Here is a 22,161-nt window from a genome sequence, read left to right on the forward strand (position 1 = left end):
ATTTATTTAGTATATGGTGTTCTGCCTGCATGTCTGCCTCCATACCAGAAGAGGGCACCAAATCTCAATATAGATGGTTGTGAGGCACCATGTAGGTTCTGGGAATTTAACTCAGGACCTCTGGAAGAGCAGTCAGTGCTCTCAACCTCTGAGCCATCGCTCCAGCTCAACCTCCAGATTTTTAATATCATCTATGGGCAATCACTTACACTTCACACTGAACTAACTGGCATTGAATATACATTTTTTAACAGTGTTAGGGTCTTGAGTGTAGCCTACAAGCACAACAATAAATAAGAGGCCTATGGTTGCTGAAGGCAGGCTTAGGTGAGGATTTGGTTACGGTAATGAAGAGCCCACTGGAAGAGAACAGACTAGGGAAAGAGTGCAGCTGGGCACAACCCTGAGCCATGGAGCTACCAGGACCCTGTTACACATCATGGAATAAGGCTGTATTGTCCTTGTATAAGTAAGAGAATGTGGTGAGAGAAACAAAGGTCTCTTTGTTACCCACAGCCTTGGACAAGACATCTCTTGACCTTCCTGACACTGGGACCTCACTGGGTTCTAGCAGAAAATCAGCAGGAGGGTATGGGCCATGGTACTGGAAAAGGTACACGGAACTCAGTAAGCCTTGCTTACTCATGCAGCAGAAACCAACACAAACAGTGCTTCGAAAATAAACACCCGTATATATATATAGATAGATAGATATAGATGTGTACTGTATTCAAAACACCGCTTCCCGTTCTATTTCTTCTTTTTCTCATAACAGGGGATGGCAGGTAGAAAGATCTCTCGAAGGTTGCTCCAAAATCCATGGGAGTGAATGTTCTGACAGATGTGAGGCTCAGCTGATGGGGACCAGGTCACCATAGGGCAGTTCTGGCACCAGGTCCAGTCACCTTTATACCATTCATTTGTGGTCTGGTTAGTGGCAGCCAGGTACAGAAGGAAGCACAGGTAGCCAGCCAGGAGCAAGCTCAGTACCATGACAAAGCCCAGCAGGAAGATGATCCTTGGAAAAGCCAGGAACAGGTACTGGGGACAGAAAACCATAAGTGTTAACAAGTAGATGATGAGCACCTGTGAGCACCAGCCCTGAACTTAAGCAATGGCACAGAGCCACCACCTCAGTTCACCCCCTGCATCAAATCTGACCCACCAGGTAGTATGTACAGCTCAGAGGTACAGTTATGCCCTAGCATTCACGAGGCCCTGGATTCAAAATTCTTTCTTTCCTCTCTGTGTCTCTCTCTGTCTGTCTCATGTGTGCATTCACACACAAACACACACACACACACACACACACACACACACACACACACACACATCAGTTGTCCCAAATCTGACTCTTTGAACATACATATGAGTCACAGTCGACATAGAAAAACAGACCAGGAATAATCCTAGTGTATTCAAGGTAGAAAGGCTAAGACACAGCACATTGCCAGTCCAATATATACGAGATAAGTAAGTGGACACAATTCATGCATCTGCTAAAATCCTGCAAGGCAAACCAGTGTCTCTCTTTGAACAACTGAGCACAAAACACCAGCACAAGGACACCGTCAGCAGCACCAGCCCTTGCAGACTCTTTTTCTCACGCACAATGGTGCAGGCTGGTGAGCACAACAGTCAGAAGGCTGAAGCAGGGGGATGGAAAGTTTCAGGCCAGCCAAGTTACAGAGTGATACCTTGTCATGACCATGCATAAAAAAGAGTAAAACTTTGGGTCAGTCACACTATGTACATCAAGGAACCATTAAAAATCAAGTCAGGCTGTAGAATACTGCCCAGTGAGAAAGGTAAGGCTCAGGGTTCTCACTGATTCATTACGTGAGTACAGCACAGCAACGGAGAGGATGTACTGGAGGCAGCTGGGAGTTCATGCCCCACTATGTGCCAACTAGAAAACTGGCTGTCTCTGGGAATGAAACTGGAGGTGGGGTGGGAGGGTCTAACGTTGCAGTTTTTCTTTTAAACACTGTTCCTTTTTTTTCATTTTTAAAGATTTTATTTATTTATCATGTATACAGTGTTCTGTCAACATGGATCCCTGAAGGCCAGAAGAGGGCAGCAGATCTCATTTCAGATGGTTGTAAGCCACCATGTGGTTGCTGGGAACTGAACTCAGGACCTCTGGAAGACCAGCTAGTGTTCTTAACCACTGAGCCATCTCTCCAGCCCCAACACTGTTCTTTTTAAATCTGTGGGTTCAGGTGCTCATGCATGTCGAGGTCAGAGAGCAGGGTCAGGCGTCTGTCCTTTCTCTCTACCTTGCTTGAAGCAGTGTCGCACAGCTTGCTGCCACATTGCCAGGTTAGTCTGGGCTGTGAGCTTCTGGGATTCTCCTGTCCCCTCCTCCCAGTCTCTCACCTTGCTGTAGGAGTGCACCACCACACCATGCTTACATGGGTTCTGGGATCCAAACTAAGGTCCTCAGGTTAGCGTGGCAAGTACCTTACCCAGTGAGCCACCTGGATTCCCAAGCCAAACACGACTTCTTGGTTATTTGAATATCTTGTTGTTTTTATAAAATGCAGAGTAAAAAAAAAATTAGAAAGATTTCAAAGTTTTTGGAAGTCAGAAGAGGAAAAGGTACTCATCAAAACTCTTGATGAGGGCAACTGTGTAACTCAAGTCACAGAGAGGAGAGATGAAGGACAACTCAACTTTCTTACACCAAACAAAAATCCTATACCAACTGGGCATGGCGGTAGCACATGTATTCCCAGAACCCGGGAAGCTGAGGGAGGAGGATTGGGGATCTGAGCAAGGCAGGACTACACAGTGATATCCTACCCCAAAACCAAACCAACAAAGTCTTTAAAGGTAGGGAGTTAAAGGTATTGGTGAACATGTAGAGAAACTGGAAGCCTTATACACTGTTTGTAGGAGGCATTCTGACTCTGTACAAGTGGTTAAAACTACCACATGATCTTGTAATTCAACTCCTAAACACACACCCATGAGAAGTGAAGACATATTGACATGAAATTGTGTTTGCACTGTTCATGGCAATATTACTAAAAAATAAACAAAAAATGGAATAGCCATATATCTACCAACTTCTGAACACATAAAATATACTATATTCATGTAACAGAGTATTGCTTGGCCACAGAAAAGAAAGAAGAACAGACTCAGGCTACATGGACATTCAGAGCACTGTAAGAAACCAATGCATAGGGTCACATACTGCATGACTGAATCTATGAAATGTCCAGTTCAGAGGTTCTCAACCTGTGGGTGGAGACCCCTTTGGGTGTCACATATCAGATATCATGCATATCAGATAGTTACATTACAATTCATAACAGTAGCAAAATTAAAGTTACAAAGTAACAACAAAATAATTTTATGGTTGGGGGTCACCACAGCATGAGGAACTTTATTAAAGGGTTGCAGCATTAGAAAGGTAATCGTTGGTCTAGTTAAAGAAAATTAATAAGGACAGGAAGCACATGAGTGGTTACCATGGCTAGGGGAGGAATGGAGTGGAGAGTGTTCTTTTGGGGGTAGTAAAATGTTCTCAAGTGCAAAAGTGGTAATGGGAATACAACCTGCTATCCTAATACCACTGACTTGTACATTCACAGAGCCCTGAGCTTGGTCCCCAGCTCTGCATAAGCCAGGCTTATGGGACACAGCAGTTATCATCCCAGCTCCCAGCCATGGGAAGCAAGATGGCCAAAAATTCAAAGCCAGCTTGATATATATGAGACCCTTCACAATAGTTTTTTTTTTAATGTATATAACCTAGGTGTAATGGCACACACTTTTAATCTCAGAAATCTGAAGGGAGATAAAGGCAGATCTCTATGAGTTCAAAACCAGCCTGGTCTACATATCAAGTTCCAGGCCAGCCAGCCAGGGACTGAAACAAACAAATAAATAGATAGATAAATAAACAAATAAAGGTTCTAGAACCCATGATTGGGAGCACAACAGCCACAGGGATGAACCTTCTAAATGAACACAGTATCAAACTATCCTCTAAATTTGTACTTCTCGGCCCATAAGTTAGTGCAGCTCTCAGGCCTCATCAGAGAAAATTCTTTGCCCAGTGGACAGTGGCTAGTACAGACAACTGATCAAAGTGTGGAGAGGAAAAGTCTGTGGAGTACTCAGCCATAAACAGGACAGAACCTCTCTCTCTCCCCCTGCCCCCTCTCTCTCTTACACACACACACACACACACACACACACACACACACACACACACCACGGCCCAGGGACCATCACAGAATGGGGGAAAGAAAGACTGTAAAAGCCAGAGGACAGGGAGGACTGGAGTTAAACAATGTCTTCTGGACATGCCAGGATCATGACCTCATAGCAGGTTCATTGTCTGCAAAGATCAAGCCAGACAACATTCCAGCACAGAGCTATAGATGGTTAATGGCTTCTTGCAGGGGGGAGGTATAGTCAGTTTCCTTTAAAGTGTGGCTCCTGAGAGCTTGGCCATGATCCAGTGAATGTCCCCACACCTATGAGTATATATAGGAAGCACAAACTAGCCCTCATGGACTTAAGAAAAGAAACCAAACCAAACAAAAGACATAAAGTTGGGAGGGGCAGAATACACTGTATGTATGTATGAAATCCTGAAAGAATTAATAAAAATAATATATTTATTTTTAAAAGAATAAAAACGTATCTCTATGTTTTTCCTTGAACCCAATGCAAAATTACCTGAATTAGAAAGACTGTGTCCACTGACTGGAGATGCCCAAAGTCATCAATGTAAGTTTCCTGGTACAGATCAGACACTGCCACTAGTTGGACCAGAAAGGCAGCACTCAGAATGGCTATGGTGGCAGCTGAAGCTGCCAGTGTCAAGAGGTAGATGAGGAAGTACCTGGTGTTCCAGGCCCCGATGCAATTGTTCACCCAAATGCAATGATGATCAAAACGGTGCACACAGTGGTCACACACCCCTGCAGAGAAAGGAGGGTAGCACAGCTGGGTTTGTCCTTGATGAGAGAATAACAGCAGACACACGGACTAAGTCTTTTACAGACTGACTAACAGCTTGGGAGCAGGACAGCTGTTGTTACCAAGCTTTTAAAGCTGCAGCTTCTGAGGCTGGGAGATGCTCGGGGGTGAGAATACTTGCTAGGCAAGCATGACATGGGTTCAGATCCCTAGCATGGACAGATGCCACGAAGGTTTGCAGCCTCCCTGTAATCTCAGCAGGCAGAAAGCCACAGGATTCCTGAGCAAGCTGGCTACCTAGACTGCTTGAATGAATGAGCTCTGGGGAAGAACAATGGAAGAAGACCCCAACACCAACCTCTAGCCTCCACATGAGCATCTACACATCTATCCACACGTGTGCACTGGAACATGTGCACACATACACCCATAGGGATTTAAAAAAGAACTGCAGTGTGTAACTGTTTTAGTCACTGAACACCAAGTAGGGACAAGAAAAATCTGGAAAAATAGTTTAACCTTAACAAATTTAGCGGTCCTTTTCACTTGTGCAAAACTCTTGAGTTCAATGTGAACACTGAGGTGGCACAGGAGGGAGTCTAGTACTTATTGTGGACAGATTCTTAGTCAGTTTGCTTCCTTTGTTCCTTGAGTTGGGGATGAACCCAGGCTTTGGACTTTTGTTAGGTGTGCATAGTACAAACCTGTGACTCCCATTTCAGTCCACTGTCCCACTACTCGCCACGTGAGTGTGGCCGTGTGAGGGAACATGTTTAGTACTGGGTTCAGCTGGTGTGTGTGCTCCTCTGCCGGCATCCCCTTGTGGACAGGCGGGGGGTGTTCTGGGGATGGCTGTGGAGCCCCAAGAGCCACACTTACTGCAGTGCTTGGACCGGGCGGGTTTCCTTAAGCCACAAGTGAAGCACCTGGAGTTCTCTGGAAACATCACATCATCGAATCGATAGACTTGCAGAAAGAATGACTCATTGGTTTTATTGATGATGCCTGAGAAGAGAAGGGATGCCACTTCTAAGCAATATGGTTGACCAGGCCTAGGAAACCCAAACCAGCACAATGCAGTTAAAGCTGCTGTGTTTACTATTTTAAATTTATTTTCTGTGGTGTTCATGTGTGCAGATGCAGAGGTGTGTGCAAGCTGGAAGTCAACTTCCAATGTTTCATCCTAGGTATCAGCCAGCCAACCTTTTTTTTTTTTTTTTTTTTTTTTAGGCAGATTCTTACCCACTCAGAGTTCAGCAATTAGGCCAGGCTGGCTAGCCACCAAGCTCCAGGGCTCCTCCTACCTCTGCCTCCCAGCCTTGGGAGCCCAGGTTAGAACCACTGTACTGAGCTCCTAACCCTTTTATATGCTCTGGAGGTTGAACTGGGGTCCTAATGTTTGCATAGCAAGCACCTCAGCAACACTGCAACTCTCCAGCCCCTAACTCAGTTTGAGTAACTGGCTTATTGAGACATAACTCAGGAATCCAATTCACTTGTTTTATTTATGTAGTATTTTGTGTTTACATGAATAATGTGTGTGGAGGTGTGTGGGCTATAGCACATGTGAAAGCCAGAGGCCACCTGTGAAGAGTCAGGTCTCTCCTCCCACTTACATAGGTTCTAGGGATCAAATTCCAGAGCCCAGCTTGGCTTGTGCAACAAGTGCCTTTACCCACTGGGTCATCTCTCTGGCCCTTTATTTGGTTTCTTGAGACAGTTTTCACACTGTAACCAGGCTGGCCTTAAACTTGATACAATCCTCCTGCCCCAGCCTCCCAAATGATGAGATTATAGATGTGAGCCAATTTAAAGCACACTCAGTTCTGTGGTTGGCAGCACACCACCAGGGCTGTGTAACCATCACCACAATCAAGGTTGGAACACTATCATCACCCCTGAAAAGCACTTTAAACAGCTACTCCAATTCTTCTCTCTAATATACTTTTAGAAATGGAACCCTATGGCTGGGAAGTGACAGAGCATTTGCCTAGCACTCAGAGGGCCCTGAGTTCAATCCCCTGCATCATTACAAAAGAAAAAAAGGAAAACCAAGCCAGGGTGGCACACGCTTTTAATCCCAGCACTGGGGAGGCAAAGACAGATGAATCTCTGTGAGTTTGAGCCAGCATGATCTACAAACCAACTTCCAGAACAGCCAGGGCTGTTACACAGAGAAACTCTGTCTCAAAAAACTAAATCTAATTAATTAATTTAAAAAATAAATAAAAAGGAAGCTGTGTCATACTGACCACAGCTTTAAGTAGACATATGCAATTGAATGAAAGTTTCAAAAACTAAAAAGTGTATTGAAATCAGTATGGTGTCACATGGCTGTGATCCCAGTATTTTGGAAGAAGTAGGAAGCTCAGCCTGAGACACAGAGCAAATACCCGTCTCAAAATAAACAATGTATATTGGAAGATTTCACACTAGTTAAACCCATAGGTCAAAGCCCAAAAATAAAATAGAAAACACTCCAAACTGAAAGACAGTGAAATCATAACAGGGGGAATGGTCTGCCATCTTCTAGGGAACAGTGCTACCTATGACACGGTCAACTCGAGGCTTCCGCTGTTACTAGCCTGACACCTGACTTACCTGGATTGGCGGAACAAGTCAGCGTGAAGAATACCAGGTTCACGCCCAGCAGCAGATAGGGAAGGAGAAGGTAAGGCAGATAGAACTCCAGCTCCTGGCAGTAGCCAAATATCTCCAAGGTGTATTCAGCATAAACTAGCCCTTGCAAGAGCAGGTGCAGGACGATGAAGGAGGGGTTGCTGGAAGGAAGCACATGCGGCTCATGCACAGGAAGAAACCACATGAGTCCCAGGCATGGCCAAGGCCAACCATTTCCTACCAGAGTTAAGTAAGTGCCCATCGTGGTACACGTGCCTGTCATCCTAGCACGTCGGGGATGAGCCAGGTTTGCCTTGAGTTTGAGACCTACCTAAGCTACACAGCAAGTCCCAGGCTACCCAGAGCTACATAGTGAGACCCTGTCTAGAATAGCAGTAGCAGTAGTAACTGGGGCTAGGAAGATGGTTCCATGACTGAGAGCACTGGCAGCTCCTGCAGTGGACAGAGTTCAGTTCCCAGCACCCACACAGTGGCTCACAGCCACCTGTAACTCCAGTCCAGGGAATCCAATGCTTTTTCGGACATCAACCAGCTCCTACATGCATGTGGTACAAATACACTCAGGCACACACACATCAATACTTTTTAAAATGAAAATGAAATAATAAATGAAAAACAGAAACACATTTTACACATATTTTACAGAAATATTTAATAATACTTTCCCTCTTTTTTTAAGCATCTTTACTTGAAAGCAGACAGGATGGTAGTAGGCACATATGACTATCATCCCAGCACTTGGGAGGCTGAGGCTAGAAGACTGTCATGAGTTTGTCTGGTCTATGTAGTCAGTTCCAAGCCAGCCTGGGCTATAGAATGAGACCCCCATCTCAACAAAACCAAAAGAAAATGGCCGTGTTGGTCTGGGGATGTAGTTCAGTGTTTGAGGTAGAGGGTTTGCCAGATATGAACAACATCCTCAGGTCAATACCCAGCACTATAATCAATCAATAGATGAAAACAATAAAAACAGACATCTTCAAAGCCCAGAGACAAATAGTAAATGATCTATCAGAAGAGGTTCCAAACCCAGCATTCTGGAAACTTCCAGCCTCCTTCCCCTTTCTATACTGGAAACCACAAGGCGTTTCCAGAAGCTATAGAATGGCAACACTGTCATCCAGACTGAATATGGCGACATCTAAACCCTGAGCCACAAATACCGTGTGTGGAAGAGCTGATGCAGAAGCCTCTGTGCGGCCCTCTGAAGGCACTGTGGGATTATGCAGGAGCACACCTGAAATCACAGAGAAGGGTCAGCCTAACTTGTCATTCCCCTCACTCCCACACAAGCGAGCTTTTCCACATGCAACTGGCAATGGGGTGATTCTAGCCGCTGTTTCTTCATAGGTAGAGAAGCAATCCAAGAGAATAAAGAGGACTTGCTTCTACTACCTTTCCTTTCAGGCCAACTTGCTCACGTTTTTACGGTGCATAAGTGTATAGTATGTTTGTGAATACACATGTGCTCATGTATGTAGTCAGAGGTAGGTGTCAGGTGTCTTCCTTGATTGCTCTCTACCTTATATTGACACAGGGTCTCTCAGAGCTCAGCTATTTGGTCAGTCTAGCCAGCCAGTCTGCCCTGTGGATCTCTTGTCCTTGACTCCCAAATACTGAAATTACAGGTTGGCCACCATCCTAGCCAGCATTTACGTGCACTCTGGAGATCTCAACTCTGTTTCTTAGGGATGCATGGTAAGCACTCTAACCAATGAGCCATCTCCTCAGCTCCTCCTCTATTTTTGAAACAGTCTCATTTTGTAACCTAAGGTAGCCTGGAGTTTGTGATCCTCCTGCCTCAGCTTCCTAAGTGCTAGGATTTAGGAGGTGTGGACAGCTTCTCCATTTCTACTTTGACCACAAAGACTGTATATGTCAGAATCTTTGAAGAAAAGGGAGTGGCAGAGGCTGCTGTGAAAGCTGTCTTTTCCTTACCCTGGGTTCCACCCCATGTTCAAAGTTCACCTTTAGATCCCCAGGGTCCTCCTGAGTCAACCTCTTCTCATGGGTACTTGTCCTCATTTTGTTTTGAACCACCCTTGACCTGCCTCCAGGGAAGATGGATGGTCTGATGTCAAATGATGATAGACACCCAGATGCTCAGCTTTCTGTTCATATGTCCCCCTCCTCCCTGTATCATACCTGCCGAAAGCATGGCTACGCAAACGCTATTCACATCCATGCCCAACTATAGACATCACACGCTGTTTAAAAAGCCAACCTTGAAAATTAGACCTATCCCAAAGCAAAATAACAAGATTCCTTTTTGTTGGTTTGGACACGGGATCTTTCTATGTAGCACCCACTGGCCTTGAATTCTCAATCCTCCTACATCAGCTTCCCAAGAGCTGGGATTAAAGGAAAGACTCACGACACCTGGCCCAATGAGCATTTCAGACTATACCTAGTACAGTATTCAAATGTCAGCAGTACCCACGGATCATTGAGAGCTACCTGTGCTCCTCCCAGGACCAGGCTTTTCAAACGCTGGTTTTTTGTGAAGATGCAGATCATGGCAACACCAATCAACAAGAAGGCCAGGTAGAACAAGAAGAGAACCAGGAAGTCCATGCCGGAGGCTGCAAAGAAAGACAGTATGAGTAACTGCTGTTGAAGGATTTATCTCCTAGCATGTATCCTGAGCCCTAGGTTTATTCCTATGCTCGAGATCCACACCCAGGTTGGTGGGCATTAGTCCATCTTCAAGATGAACACTGTGGTCTGCCTTTGGGGCAACAAACCTCTTTCATTAGTTTGTCTGTGGGCTGTGTGTGTACTTGTCTGTGTGCACATGTGTCTACAGGTGTGCATGGACATATTTATGTGTGCTCCAGCCAGAGGTTCGCATATCTCCATTATTATGCTCCACTTCATCTCTCTCTCTCTCTCTCTCTCTCTCTCTCTCTCTCTCTCTCTCTCTCTCTGTGTGTGTGTGTGTGTGTGTGTGTGTGTGTGTGTGTGTGTGTGTGTAGGACAACTTTTGAGTCCTGAGAATTAAACTCAGGCTCCTCAAACTTAGCAGCAGGTGCACTTACCCACTGAGACATCTAACTAGTTTTTATTGTTGTTGTCTGAGACAGGGTCTTACTATGTAGACTAGGCTGGCCTCAACAGAGATTCACCTGCCTCTGCATCCTAGGTGCTGGGATTAAAAGCATGTGTGACTATGCCCAGACTTATTTTGAACTTTTGAAAATTTCTTTGTGTATGTGCATTTGTCCGAGTGTGGGTGGATAATGCCACAGCATGCATGTGGCAGTCAGAAGACAATCACTGGTGTGGTTGGTCCTCCCGCTCCACCTTGTTGTCTGTTCTCTGCGGTGCAGGCCAGGCTAGCTGGCCTATGTGTTTCCAAGGACCCTCCCATTGCACAGTGGAAAAATTAGAATTGCACAGACACCACTATATCAGGATTTTACATATGTTCTGGGGATTTGATACTGGTCTTCATACTTGTAAGACAAGTACTTCACTCACTAAGCTAGCTCTCTATCCCAAAGTATAGGTCAAGGCAACCTCAAGTCAATGGGTTCCTTTCTTTCCCGTTAGTGCTGAGAATTGAACGTAGGGTTTCATGTATGCTGGGCAAGCAATCTATCACTGAGCTCCCACCCCAGCCACTTTCCACGTTTTTCTGACACATGCTCACAGATTTGGCTAGGCTGGCTGGCCAGCAGGTCCAACAGGCCCCACTGTCACCTCCTCCCCTGGGATAGAATTACACACCTGTGCTGCCCACCACATTCTTTAAAAAAAAATAATAAGATGAGAAGGGCCCTCTTATTTTTACTGTTTATTTACTTTGTTATCTGTTGTTGGGGGCAATGCTTGCAGGTGAATGTTTGCAGGCATGAGGAGAATGTCAAGTGTTCTCTATCATTCTCCATCATATTCCCTTAGAATCTCTGCTAAACCTGGAGCTCACTCTCTTTTTGGGGGGTGGTGCGAGGGGCTAGGCTGACAGCCGTCAAGCCACACTCAACATTTTATGGTGGCCCCAAAGATCCAAATTCAGGACTTCATGCTTGCAATTAAGCACTCTTATCCACAGAGCTATCTCCCAGTCTCTCAGCTTTTGTGCTTTAACGTAAAGTCTGGTCATCCACTCTGAGTTCTCAAGACTACCAGGCATTATCAACAGAGCCGTCTCCCAACCCCTTATTTGTTTTTTTGAGACAGGGTCTTACTATGTAGTCCAGGCTAGCTTGAAACTCAGAATTCTCCTGCCTCAGCTTTCAGAATATTGGGATTATGGAGGTGTACCACGACACACAACAACAAAATCTTTTAATCTTTTTAACTTTCTTAAATATTCACATAGATACTGATAAAGCCCCCCTCCCAAAAAAAGAACTTTCGGACTTCATCAGAATGAGCAATTCCTGAATGTAATCAAGAGTCCCACATCCAGAATCTGGCATCATGTCTATTAAACAGGTCAGTGGCCACAATATCACAGATCACCACGAGAACCAGAAGAAATAAAGACCTGTGTTAAGAAACTGGAAACGGTGGCATTGGCTTTACCAGGCAGGATTCTGGGCCAGCATTCCAACTCAGATACTATCAAAACAAAAACTATTAACAAATAAGGAAACAAACAAACAAGCAAACAAACAAAAAGCCATTCTCACAAGGTAACAGGTCTTCCGCCTACATATTTCTCTTGGTCGGACACTGTTTCAGCGGCACCTCTAGCATTCGCTCCTCTTTGCCACATCCACGGAGAATTCAGACAACACTTCCGCCTGGGTAGCGTTGTGCTTCTGGAACGCGCAAAGACGGTGACATGGTTGTTCCAGAACTGGCTGCGGAGACAAGCGCAACGCTTTACAGTGTTGAGTAAGTGTCAGCGGTGGGGTGCACTGCCAAAGGCGTTTGGAAGTACTGCACCGCTGCTGAACTGGGACGAAAATTTCTAGTCCGGTAGTTTGGGTCTACCATCCCTATCGCTGTCACTATCACTATGGGCATATCTGGACGCTTCCCGGATACATGATATTTAAGTCCCTTGCATTCTTAGGGTTACAGAATCTCCCGCTGTGATGGGACCAGGGAAGGGTAGTGGTGAATGGAGCCCATCCTACAACCAGATCCGGAATGCATCAGGCCCAGAGAAGATGAGGGAAGCTCTGTGGCAGCCTGGGAGACGGTAACTGCGTCCGGAGCCCGGAATGACAGCCGACTGAGTGGGGAGCACAAGGAGCAGGGTGCAGGGGGCTCAGAGAGGACTGTGGTCCCACACATAACCAGGAAGTTTAAACGGGGGGGGGGGGCGACGGCCGCCGCCCAACCCAGGTGTCACAGAACTCTCCAAAGCTGCCTTACCCAAAGCCCAGCCAACACTCAGCCACTCCCAGCTGGCGCCATCCGAGCGCTCCCGGGCACTTCCGGCGCGTCCACAGCGTCATCAGTGCCCGCGCGATAAGGATAACTTCCGACGAAATAGTTGCCCGAGGGCGGAAATTATTGGAATTAGACTCTTGTGCTGCTAGTACATTCTGTTTTGTTCTCGCCTATCTTCGTTGATTTTATTTTCTTCTCCCTTCTCTTGTAACGTCTCTCTCCCTCCCTCTTCCTCTCCGATCTCTTCCTTTCTTCCTGCTCACCTTTATCATTACTTATCAATTTCCTGCACGTACGCAGCGAATCTTGGTCACCCCCCACCCCGACTACTGCCATCCCTCTCCTACCGACTCCCTTCATTTCACCAATGTTTGTTTGTTTGGTGTTACTGGCTGAGTTTAATTAGAATTTCTTGTAGAAAAGCTATTTTCTTTTTAAGATTCTTCTGTCTAAAGCCGGGCGGTGGTGGCTCATGCCTTTAAATCTCAGCATCCTGGAGGCGGAGGCAGGCGGATCTCTCTGAGTTCCACAGACAGGCTCCAATGCAATACAAAGAACCCTGTCTCGAAAAACAAAACAAAACAAAAATCCTGTCTAAAACTAAGGTCTCAGGTAAGCATACTGTTGCAGTCCTTTAATCCCGGCACTCAGGAGGCAGAGGCAAGTGAATCTCTTTGAGGCTAAAACCAACTTGGTCTACACAATGAGTTCCAGGCCAGCCATGTATACGTAACTAGATCTTGTCTAAAACAAAACAAATGAACAAACAAAACTAAAGTCCCACCACATTATGCCAGGCCGGCCTTCAGCTTTTGCACCTCCTTGTCTCCCACTTTCCTTTTGTTGGGATGACAAGCATACACAACCACACCCAATACAGGAACTGGAATTGTCTAGCATTTTTGCTCCCCCCCCCAAAAAAAAAGTGAACACTGCCTTGTGTCCCGACCTGCAGGATGTCAACCTGGGGCAAGATAGTCAGGGATAGGGAATGGAGACAAGAGACACAGAAAGAACGACCACAAGACAGGACTCTGATCAAGTGGCAAACTTTATTTTTCTCAGGCTAGCTTATATAGTCAGCAGAGCAGGATATGGGGAGGAGTAGAATGGGTTGTTTGTGCACCAGGTGTTAGTGTAGGCCGGATATTAGGAAGCCACAAAGAGGATGTTTGGCAGGGTAAAGAGTTCTTGAGTAAGAGGTCCAGGAAGGGTTTGCCTAAGTGACTGAGCCTGTGGGTGGAGGACTGGGTTAAGTTGTTTCTTTTCTTGGGCTGAGGTTCTAAGGAGCTGCTATGTAAAGGTTAATATACAACTATGTGGCTGGCCAAGAATGGCCTAGGATCTCAGGCCAAGCCCTGAGATTTGTTTCCCAACAGTCTTGGGTTTTTGGGAGAACCTCTGGGCTGTGCAAAACAGTCTGGGTCTTTCTCTGTCCTATGAGGAGCTTGGTAGTGGCTCCTGACAACCCAGCAGGTACCCTAGACAGAGGCTTACTGGTGGATAGTTTACTTACAGTCAGCCACATCATTGGGACCTGGCCCAGTCCGAGCATCTTCCACTGCAGAAGTCACACGTCCCTGTCTGAGTCATATTCCGCTGTATGCATGCCCCTTGCTCCTGTCGTTTCCACATACAGCTCTGAACTTCCTCCCTGTGGGGGGCAGTGACTAGTGTTTGGCCGGAATCCTTGAGGATAAAAACGACTGTTTTGATGATAGGCAGGCTTGGGGTGAGAAGAGCTGCTTCCAAACATAGCACTGAGAGGTCGCTGTGGATGCTGCTTTGCTCTAAATGCCTGCAGATCCTGTAAGAACTCTTCTTGACACCTCTGAAAAACAGGTTCCCTTTGAGGAAAAATGTCTGATCTCTAGCCACCGACCTCAAAGCTCATTTTTCCTCTTGTCATTGCTGCCTACCCCAGCTTCTTGATTCCTTTTCCTTTTAGAAAAAAAATAGTATCTTTCTAAATATATTTTGCCCAGGGCCTTTGCAGACTTGTGAACCCAGAATGGGCAGGCATGGCGAGACCTGGAAGAATGGTTGCATACAGAGACCATTTCACATCCAGAGGAAGCTGCATCTCATCAAGGTCTCCAGCGGGCTCCAGCCTGCTGGGTAACACTTAGCTGGAATTCACATATTTTGAATTTTCTATTTCCCCCACAGGAATGCAGAGCTTTATTCCCATCCCTTTCTGGTTTTCTCTACATGGTTTCAGTTCAGACTAACTGAATCTCAGTTCAGTCTTCCATTTTGTCTCGTGTTTCGTTGCCTTCCATTAAATACACAGAGAAGGAGATGGAATGGAGATGAATCAAATTATCCAAAACAAAGTCTTTGGACACCATCTCTTCTAAATCACACTCCCATGATGCAGTCATCCCTATTTAGTATGTGTCCTGCAAACTCCTTTCTTTCTTTCTTTCTTTTTTCTTTTGTTGGGGAGACAACTTCTCATTGTGTACCCCAGGCTGGCCTTGAACTCACACTTCTCCTGAGTCTGCTTCATGAGTGCTGAGGTTACAGGCCTGCTCAAAACTCAATTTGCATTTGCATATATCTATTCATTCAACAAACACATATTTTTTAAAATTTTTTTATTAGTTCAAATTAGGAACAAGCTTGTTTCACAAATCAATCCCTTCTCCCTCTCCCTCCCCTTACCCCCATCCCTCCTCCCGCACCCCCGACCTACCCCCACCCATTCCACCTTCCACTCCCCAGGCAGGGTAGGGCCCTCAACATTATCCTGGGCTGGGCCTGGGCCCTTCCCCATGTGTCCAGGGCAAGAGTGCATCCCTTCACGTCAAGAAACACATATTGATTAATAGGTGCCAGCTGCTGTTCTAGGTCAAGGGGACATAGCAGTCAGGCAAAAAGAAATTGCTGCAGTTGGTACTGAGGCTACTGTAGGTCAGGTGATAGAGCATGGGTTCCGTCTCAAGCCTACCATGGTGGAATATGCCTATAATTCCAGTACTAAAGAGGGAAAGGCAGAAAGAATATAACTTTAAAGTCATCCTCTGCTACATGACAAGTTGACAGCCACCCTGGGTTACATGAGACCCTACTCTTGATCTGTTGGACACACCTATCTCTAGACAGTTTTAAAGTGTTAAGTTTAGTGAGTACATGTGTTTTTCACCTCCAATACTGTGTTTAACATTCTTATTATGGGCAGTTAGTCATGATGGTATATGGGTTTAATATCAGCACTCTGGAGGGAGTCAGAGGCAAGTGGACTTCTATAAGTTAGAGGCCAGCCTGGTCTACATAGGGAGTTCCAGGACAGCCCGAGCTACATAGTGAGACCCAGTCTGCAAAACAAAACAAAACAAAACAAAAACATTCTTATTGTGGGACATTATGTTCTCTCCTACTTTGTGTTTTTTGGCTGGGGTAGGGATTGAGACAGGGTTTCTCTGTGTAGTCCTAGCTGTCCTAGAATTCACTCTGTAGACCAGGCTGGCCTCAAACAAGATCTGCCTGCCTCTGTCTCTTTAGTGCTGGGATTAAAGGTGTGTGCCACCAACACTTGACTAATTTGTAATGTTACAATGAATGGTACATTCATAACTTTTAAAAATATACAGACAGATCTGGTAGTACAGTCCTGTGATCCCAGAGTGGAGCATGGAGGAAGGAGGTTCATGAGGAGAATCATGAGTTAGAGACCAACTGTAGACTATATAGCTGCTGTTCTATAACCTCAGCAATCAGGATGTTGAGATGGGGCTTGAGAGGTCAAGGGAAATCCAAGTTATATGTAACACAACCCTGTCTCTAAAATACAAGTTCTAGATGAATTTCTCAGTGCTTTGGTGGCTTTTGAAAAATCAAGCGCTTCTCAAATTTCATTTTTTCCTCTGTCCCTAAGAACCTCCAATCACAAACACCAGCATCTGTCTAAATAGAACATAGGGGAAAAACACTGAAGTCTAAATCCAAGAGTTTTACTCAAGTCTTCTAGAAAGGATTCAGTTGTCTTTGATGTGTGGAGCAAAGAATCCTTCTTAGAATTATTCTTAGACCTACTTCCCTGAAACTGTACCTGTGATATCAAGTTTTTTTTTTAACCTGTCATGAGATCAGTTGACAGGATCAACCTTTTACACCATGATCTCTTTACCCTGAGAGTAATGTCTGAGGTAATATGGAAACAGGATACAGACTTCCTAATTGGTCTGAAGAAGATGGCTCATGTGGTAAAGTACCTGCCATAATATGCAGACCCACTTAAAAAGTCATATATAGCCAGGTTTAATGGCATAGGCCTTTAATCCCAGCACTTAGAAGGCAGAAGCTGGTGGATCTCTGTGAGTTCAAGGCTAGCCTGATTTACATAGTTCTAGGACAGCCAGGACTATAGAGAGACCCTGTTTCTGGGGTTGGAGGCAGCCAAGCATGGTGTCATGCTCCTGTAATCCCAGTGCTGGCAGGCTAGAATCAGGAAGATCAAAGGGCTCGCTGACTAGCACATCTAGGCTGATGGGTGAGCTCCATGTCCCAGGGGGGAAACTTTTTTTAAAAAGTGAGGGCTGGCAAAATGACTCAAGTGGCAAGAGAGCTTGCTTTGCAACGTTGAGGTCCAGAGTTTATCTACTAGTATTCCTATACCAAGACAGAGGTGGTTCCCTGTGGACCTTAGCTCCAGCACTGAGGGCTTGGAGACAGGATAACTGGGGCTTGCTGGTTGTCAGCCTAGCTGAAAAATATAAGAGCTCCTGGTTCAGCAAGAGATGCTTCTTCAAAGAAACAAGTGGAAAGTGGTAGAGAATGACACAGGGAATCTTCCTCTAGTCTCTGTGTACACACAGGTATATGAACCCCATCACACATGTATGTACAACACAATGCACATGAATAATTTTAAAATATAAAGAAAAAGTGGGTGTTTCCTGAGGAATGACACCAGAGGTTGATCTCTGGCCTTTACATACATGCTTGCAAACACTAAAACACACACACACACACACACACACACACACACACACACACACACACACACACACACAGAGAGAGAGAGAGAGAGAGAGAGAGAGAGAGAGAGAGAGAGAGAGAGATTCCATACCTGTTCATGCAGGAAACATGTATTGGTCATGGGAATTTTTTCCATGGAAAACAGATGGATGCCTTTCTGGCTTCTTTTGGTTTGTCATGATATCAGTAGCAACTATTTTAACGCCTGACTCATAGTAGGTGCTCAATACAAATGCATGAATGGATTGGGAGGGGCTGAGTTATCCCTGATGGAGATCTGTACTGCAAAAAAAATATTCGAACAGGTGGCTCAGAGGGTGAGGGTGCTGGCTACCCTAACAACCTGAGTTTCCTCCCCAGAACCTGAATACTGGTAGGAGGGAATTGACTCCCACAGGCTATTCTCTGACCTACACACACACACACACACACACACACACACACACACACACACACACACACACACACACACGAAAATATCAGAGCAAAAATTACTCTGGCCAGTAGGTGGTGCCACATCGTGTTGCTGTTAGCTGGCTTCTGTCACAGCCTATGGGTGTCCACCCTTTGGAATTTCCACTTTCCTTTGTTTCTGCAATGGGTGCAGTGTGCTTCAGAATCTCACCACCGAGGTTCCTAAGCATCTGGATGGTGAGGTTCCTAAAAGTGGATAGTGAGGACAAAAATCTCTATTTTGGGTCTCATTTTGAACTGCTCTTAAACTGTTCAGATCACCTTGTCTCGAATACTTGGGTGTACGAGTGACCTGCTGGAGACAACTTAAGCAAGGGAGGATTTGTTTGAGCTCACAGTTACAGAGAGTCCAGTATATAATGGCTGGGCAGAGTGCCATGGTGGTGGGATTGTGTAGCAGAGGGTGTGCTTCCCTTGGCAGTGGTTGACAGGAAGCAGAAAATGAGACAAGGAGGGGGACAAAGGACAGAATAATCCCCCCAGCTGGGGTCCAAGCACTCAAAACAGGAACCTGTGGAGATAATTTATATTCAAGCCAAACCCCAGCATTACTCTTGCCACCATCAGCCGTGGTGTCTCTCCTCAGGGTGAGGCTGGGCAAGGAGAAGGCACAGCATCTCAGACCTGTGGGGAAGAAATGAATGACAGTTTTTAGTTCATGCTCATGGTCATGTGACTCAACACATAACAGCTCATCTTCATTGTCAACCTGACTGCCTTTACAATCACCTAGGAGACACACCTCTGGGTATGTCTATAAAGGCATTTCCAGATTTAACCGAGGAAGGAAGACCCACTCTATATGGGTGACACCATGCCATGGGCTGGGGTTTTTCAAAAGTGGCATTTACCTCTTGCCATCCTGACTACAGATTCAACCATCTCAAACTCACACTGCCATAAGTTTCTGAACCAAAGCACTGTAACCCTTCTAAGATCATGAGTCAAATAATACCCTGGGGGCTAGAGAGATGGCCCAGCATTTAAAGTGCTTGCTGCACAAGCATGACGACCTGAGTTTGGTTCCTCAGAACCTATGTGACAGCAGGTGGCCAAGGAAGCCTGCCTGTAACCTCAACACATGCCATGCCCAAGAAAACTGGCTGATTTGTCAGGTTCTGGCTACTGGTGGGAGACCCCATCCTAAAATATGAGATGGAGAATCATTATGGACGACACTGGACACCAACCTTTGGCCTACACACACATATGTACAATGTGTGCTCACCAACATAAAAACAAAAATTAACAAGCCTTTCCTTTCTTAACTTGTTTCTTCCAGGTATTTTCTCACAAGAGTGAGAAGTTTAACTAATACAACTTCTTGGATACCAAATGCATCTTGACATCCCAAATGCCCACCGCCCAATGAGCTCTGCTGTGGACTGACAAAAAGGTAACTCTAACAGGAAATACAGAATGAAAATATTGGGAAGTTATGTTAGGGTAAAGAGTGTGCACACAGAGCCAGGCATGATGGTACATGACTGTGACCCCAGCAATGGTGGGATGGTTGTGAGAGTAAGAAGTGCCTGGTCTACACAGTGAGATGTCTTAAGCTAACCTTAAAATTGGGCCTGTTGACATCCTGTTTTGAAGAGGGATGGGATTCACAAGGCCTGGCCCTTGCCTGACATTCTAGAGGCAGTAAGCAGTTGCCTTAGCACCATCTTCCTTGGGACTCATGCAGGAGAGACGTTTTCTTTAAGTGTTATTACTGTTGTTAAGGCATTGATGCTCATGCCTGGGGGATCAGATTTCTGGACTTCTGATGGAACATCCATATCTTCTACCTGTGTGGCTACAGGCAAGTTACCTAACCTCTCTGTTCTTTGGTTTCTTCAGACTCAAAAGTAAGGATAAGAGAATTTACTTCAGTGGGTTATTGTAAAGATCAAACAGGGAAATGTCCACAGAGCATTTTCAGTCAATGTTGGCCACTGATGTCACAGACACAACCCCCCACATTAACAAATGGAGTCAGAACAGAACAACAACACAGGAAGCTTCTGGAATTAAGAGCTTTGGTGTGTGAAGGGTAGTTGTTTAGTGGTCAACTTGACACAAGGTAGCATTGCCTACAAAGAGAGTAGGGGGAGGACATATCTAGGCTCGGGTTGGCCTGGGGTCATCTCAATGGGTGATTGCCTTGATTGCCGCTCATTGATGTGAGAGAGTGAGCCCACTGTGGGCAGTGCCATTCCTTGGTTTTGTTTTGTTTTATTTTTTCAGCTGAGATAGTGAGAAAGATGGTTTATTGTACACGGGTTACACTGGGCCACAAGTGAGAACAGAAAGAGTCCAGAAAGCCGCAGGTCCAGGCCCGGGCCCGGCGGGACCGTGGGTTGTAGGGAGGCAGGCAGGCCTCGGAGGCCGTGTCCGCGGGCGGATGGCGAGGCTCCAGGTCCCTTCACCGAGACTCACGCCGACAGCAGCACAGTCCAGCAGCTCGCACCAGCATCCCGCCCCAGCCTCCGGCATCCTCTCTTCTGCTCCTCGGCCTCGCTGGGTGGACCAGCCAGTTCACTTGGACCTCTCTGCCTCATCTTCTCTTGCGCTTCAGCCTGAGCGCTCGCTTCTTCCACCACTTCGCCCTCATGGCGCATGAGTCCCAAGGAAGATGGCGCTAAGGCCGAGAGCTTGCTTTTTGTTTTCTGTTTTTTTTTTCTTTTTAAAATTTTAAATTAGAAACAAGCTTCTTTTACATGTCAATCCCAGTTCCCTCTCCATCTCTTCCTCCCCTGCCCTCTACCGACCCTGATCCCTGATCCCAACCCTTTTCTGCGCTGCAGGGAGGGTGAGGCCTTCCATGAGGAATCTTAAAAGTCTGTCATATCATTTGGAGCACGGCCTAGACTCTCCCCAGTGTGTCTAGGCTGAGAGAGTATCCCTCTATGTGGAGAGGGCTCCCAAAGTTCATTTGTGTACTAGGGGTAAATATTGATCCACTACCAGAGGCCCCATAAATTGTCCAGACCTCCAAACTGAATTCCTCCTTCAGGGGGTCTGGAACAGCCCTATGCTGGTTTCCCAGATATCAGTCTGGGGTCCATGAGCAACCCCTTGTTCAGGTCAACTGTTTCTGTGGGTCTCTGCAGCCAGGTCTTGACCCCTTTGCTCATCACTCCTCCTGCTCTGAAACTGGATTCCAGGAGTTCAGCTCAGTGTTTAGCTGTGGGTGTCTGCATCTGCTTCCATCAGCTACTGGATGAAGGCACTAGGGTGACATTTAAGATAGTCATCAATCTCATTATCGGAGAAGGACATTTAAGGTAGTCTCTAGACTATTTCCTAGATTGTTTGTTGGTGTCATCCTTGTGAATCTCTGGACATTTCCCTAGTGCCAGATTTCTCGGTAAATCTATAATGGCTCCATTTATGATGGTGTCTCTTTTCTTGCTCTCCTCTATTCTTCCCCTGACTAGATCTTCCTGCTCCCTCATGTCCTCCTCTTCTCGCCTTCTCTTTCTCCTAACTCCCTCTCCCCTCCCCCATTAGCTTAGGAGATCTTGCCCTTTCCCCTTCTCCTGGGGAGCATGTATGTCTCTCTTAGGGTTCTCCTTGTTTCCTGGCTTCTCTGGTGGTGTGGATTGTGGCTGCTACTTCTTTGCCTAGATCTAAAATCCATATATGAGTGAATACATACCATTTTTATCTTTTTGCGACTGGGTTACCTCACTCAGGATGGTTTCTTCTAGTTCTATCCATTTGCCTGTGCCATTCCCTGGTTTTGAACCCTGGACTGTGTAAGAGTAGAGAAAGATAACTGAATAC

At 45.9% G+C, this 22,161-nt stretch overlaps 1 protein-coding gene across 2 annotated transcripts; it reads right to left on the minus strand.

Annotated features, from left to right (window-relative positions):
* Positions 1–694: 694 nt before the first annotated feature.
* Positions 695–12,976, minus strand: Zdhhc4 (zinc finger DHHC-type palmitoyltransferase 4). 2 transcript variants are annotated; one of them, XM_027413572.2, is made up of 9 exons: positions 12,913–12,976; positions 12,219–12,392; positions 10,039–10,163; positions 9,550–9,632; positions 8,745–8,818; positions 7,543–7,721; positions 5,821–5,946; positions 4,699–4,943; positions 695–1,041 (listed from the first exon to the last, which is right to left on the minus strand). In XM_027413572.2, exons 2-9 carry the CDS (start codon positions 12,302–12,304, stop codon positions 751–753), a joined length of 1,209 nt encoding a protein of 402 aa, XP_027269373.1. In that variant the 5' UTR covers positions 12,305–12,392; positions 12,913–12,976; the 3' UTR covers positions 695–750. The 2 variants fall into 2 exon arrangements, with proteins under 2 accessions (XP_027269373.1, XP_027269374.1); XM_027413573.2 differs by lacking the exons at positions 9,550–9,632; positions 12,913–12,976 and having other exon boundaries at positions 12,219–12,359.
* Positions 12,977–22,161: the final 9,185 nt, after the last annotated feature.

The sequence above is a fragment of the Cricetulus griseus genome, chromosome 4 (genome assembly GCF_003668045.3).
Source record: "Cricetulus griseus strain 17A/GY chromosome 4, alternate assembly CriGri-PICRH-1.0, whole genome shotgun sequence".
NCBI classification, from domain to species: Eukaryota; Metazoa; Chordata; class Mammalia; order Rodentia; family Cricetidae; genus Cricetulus; species Cricetulus griseus.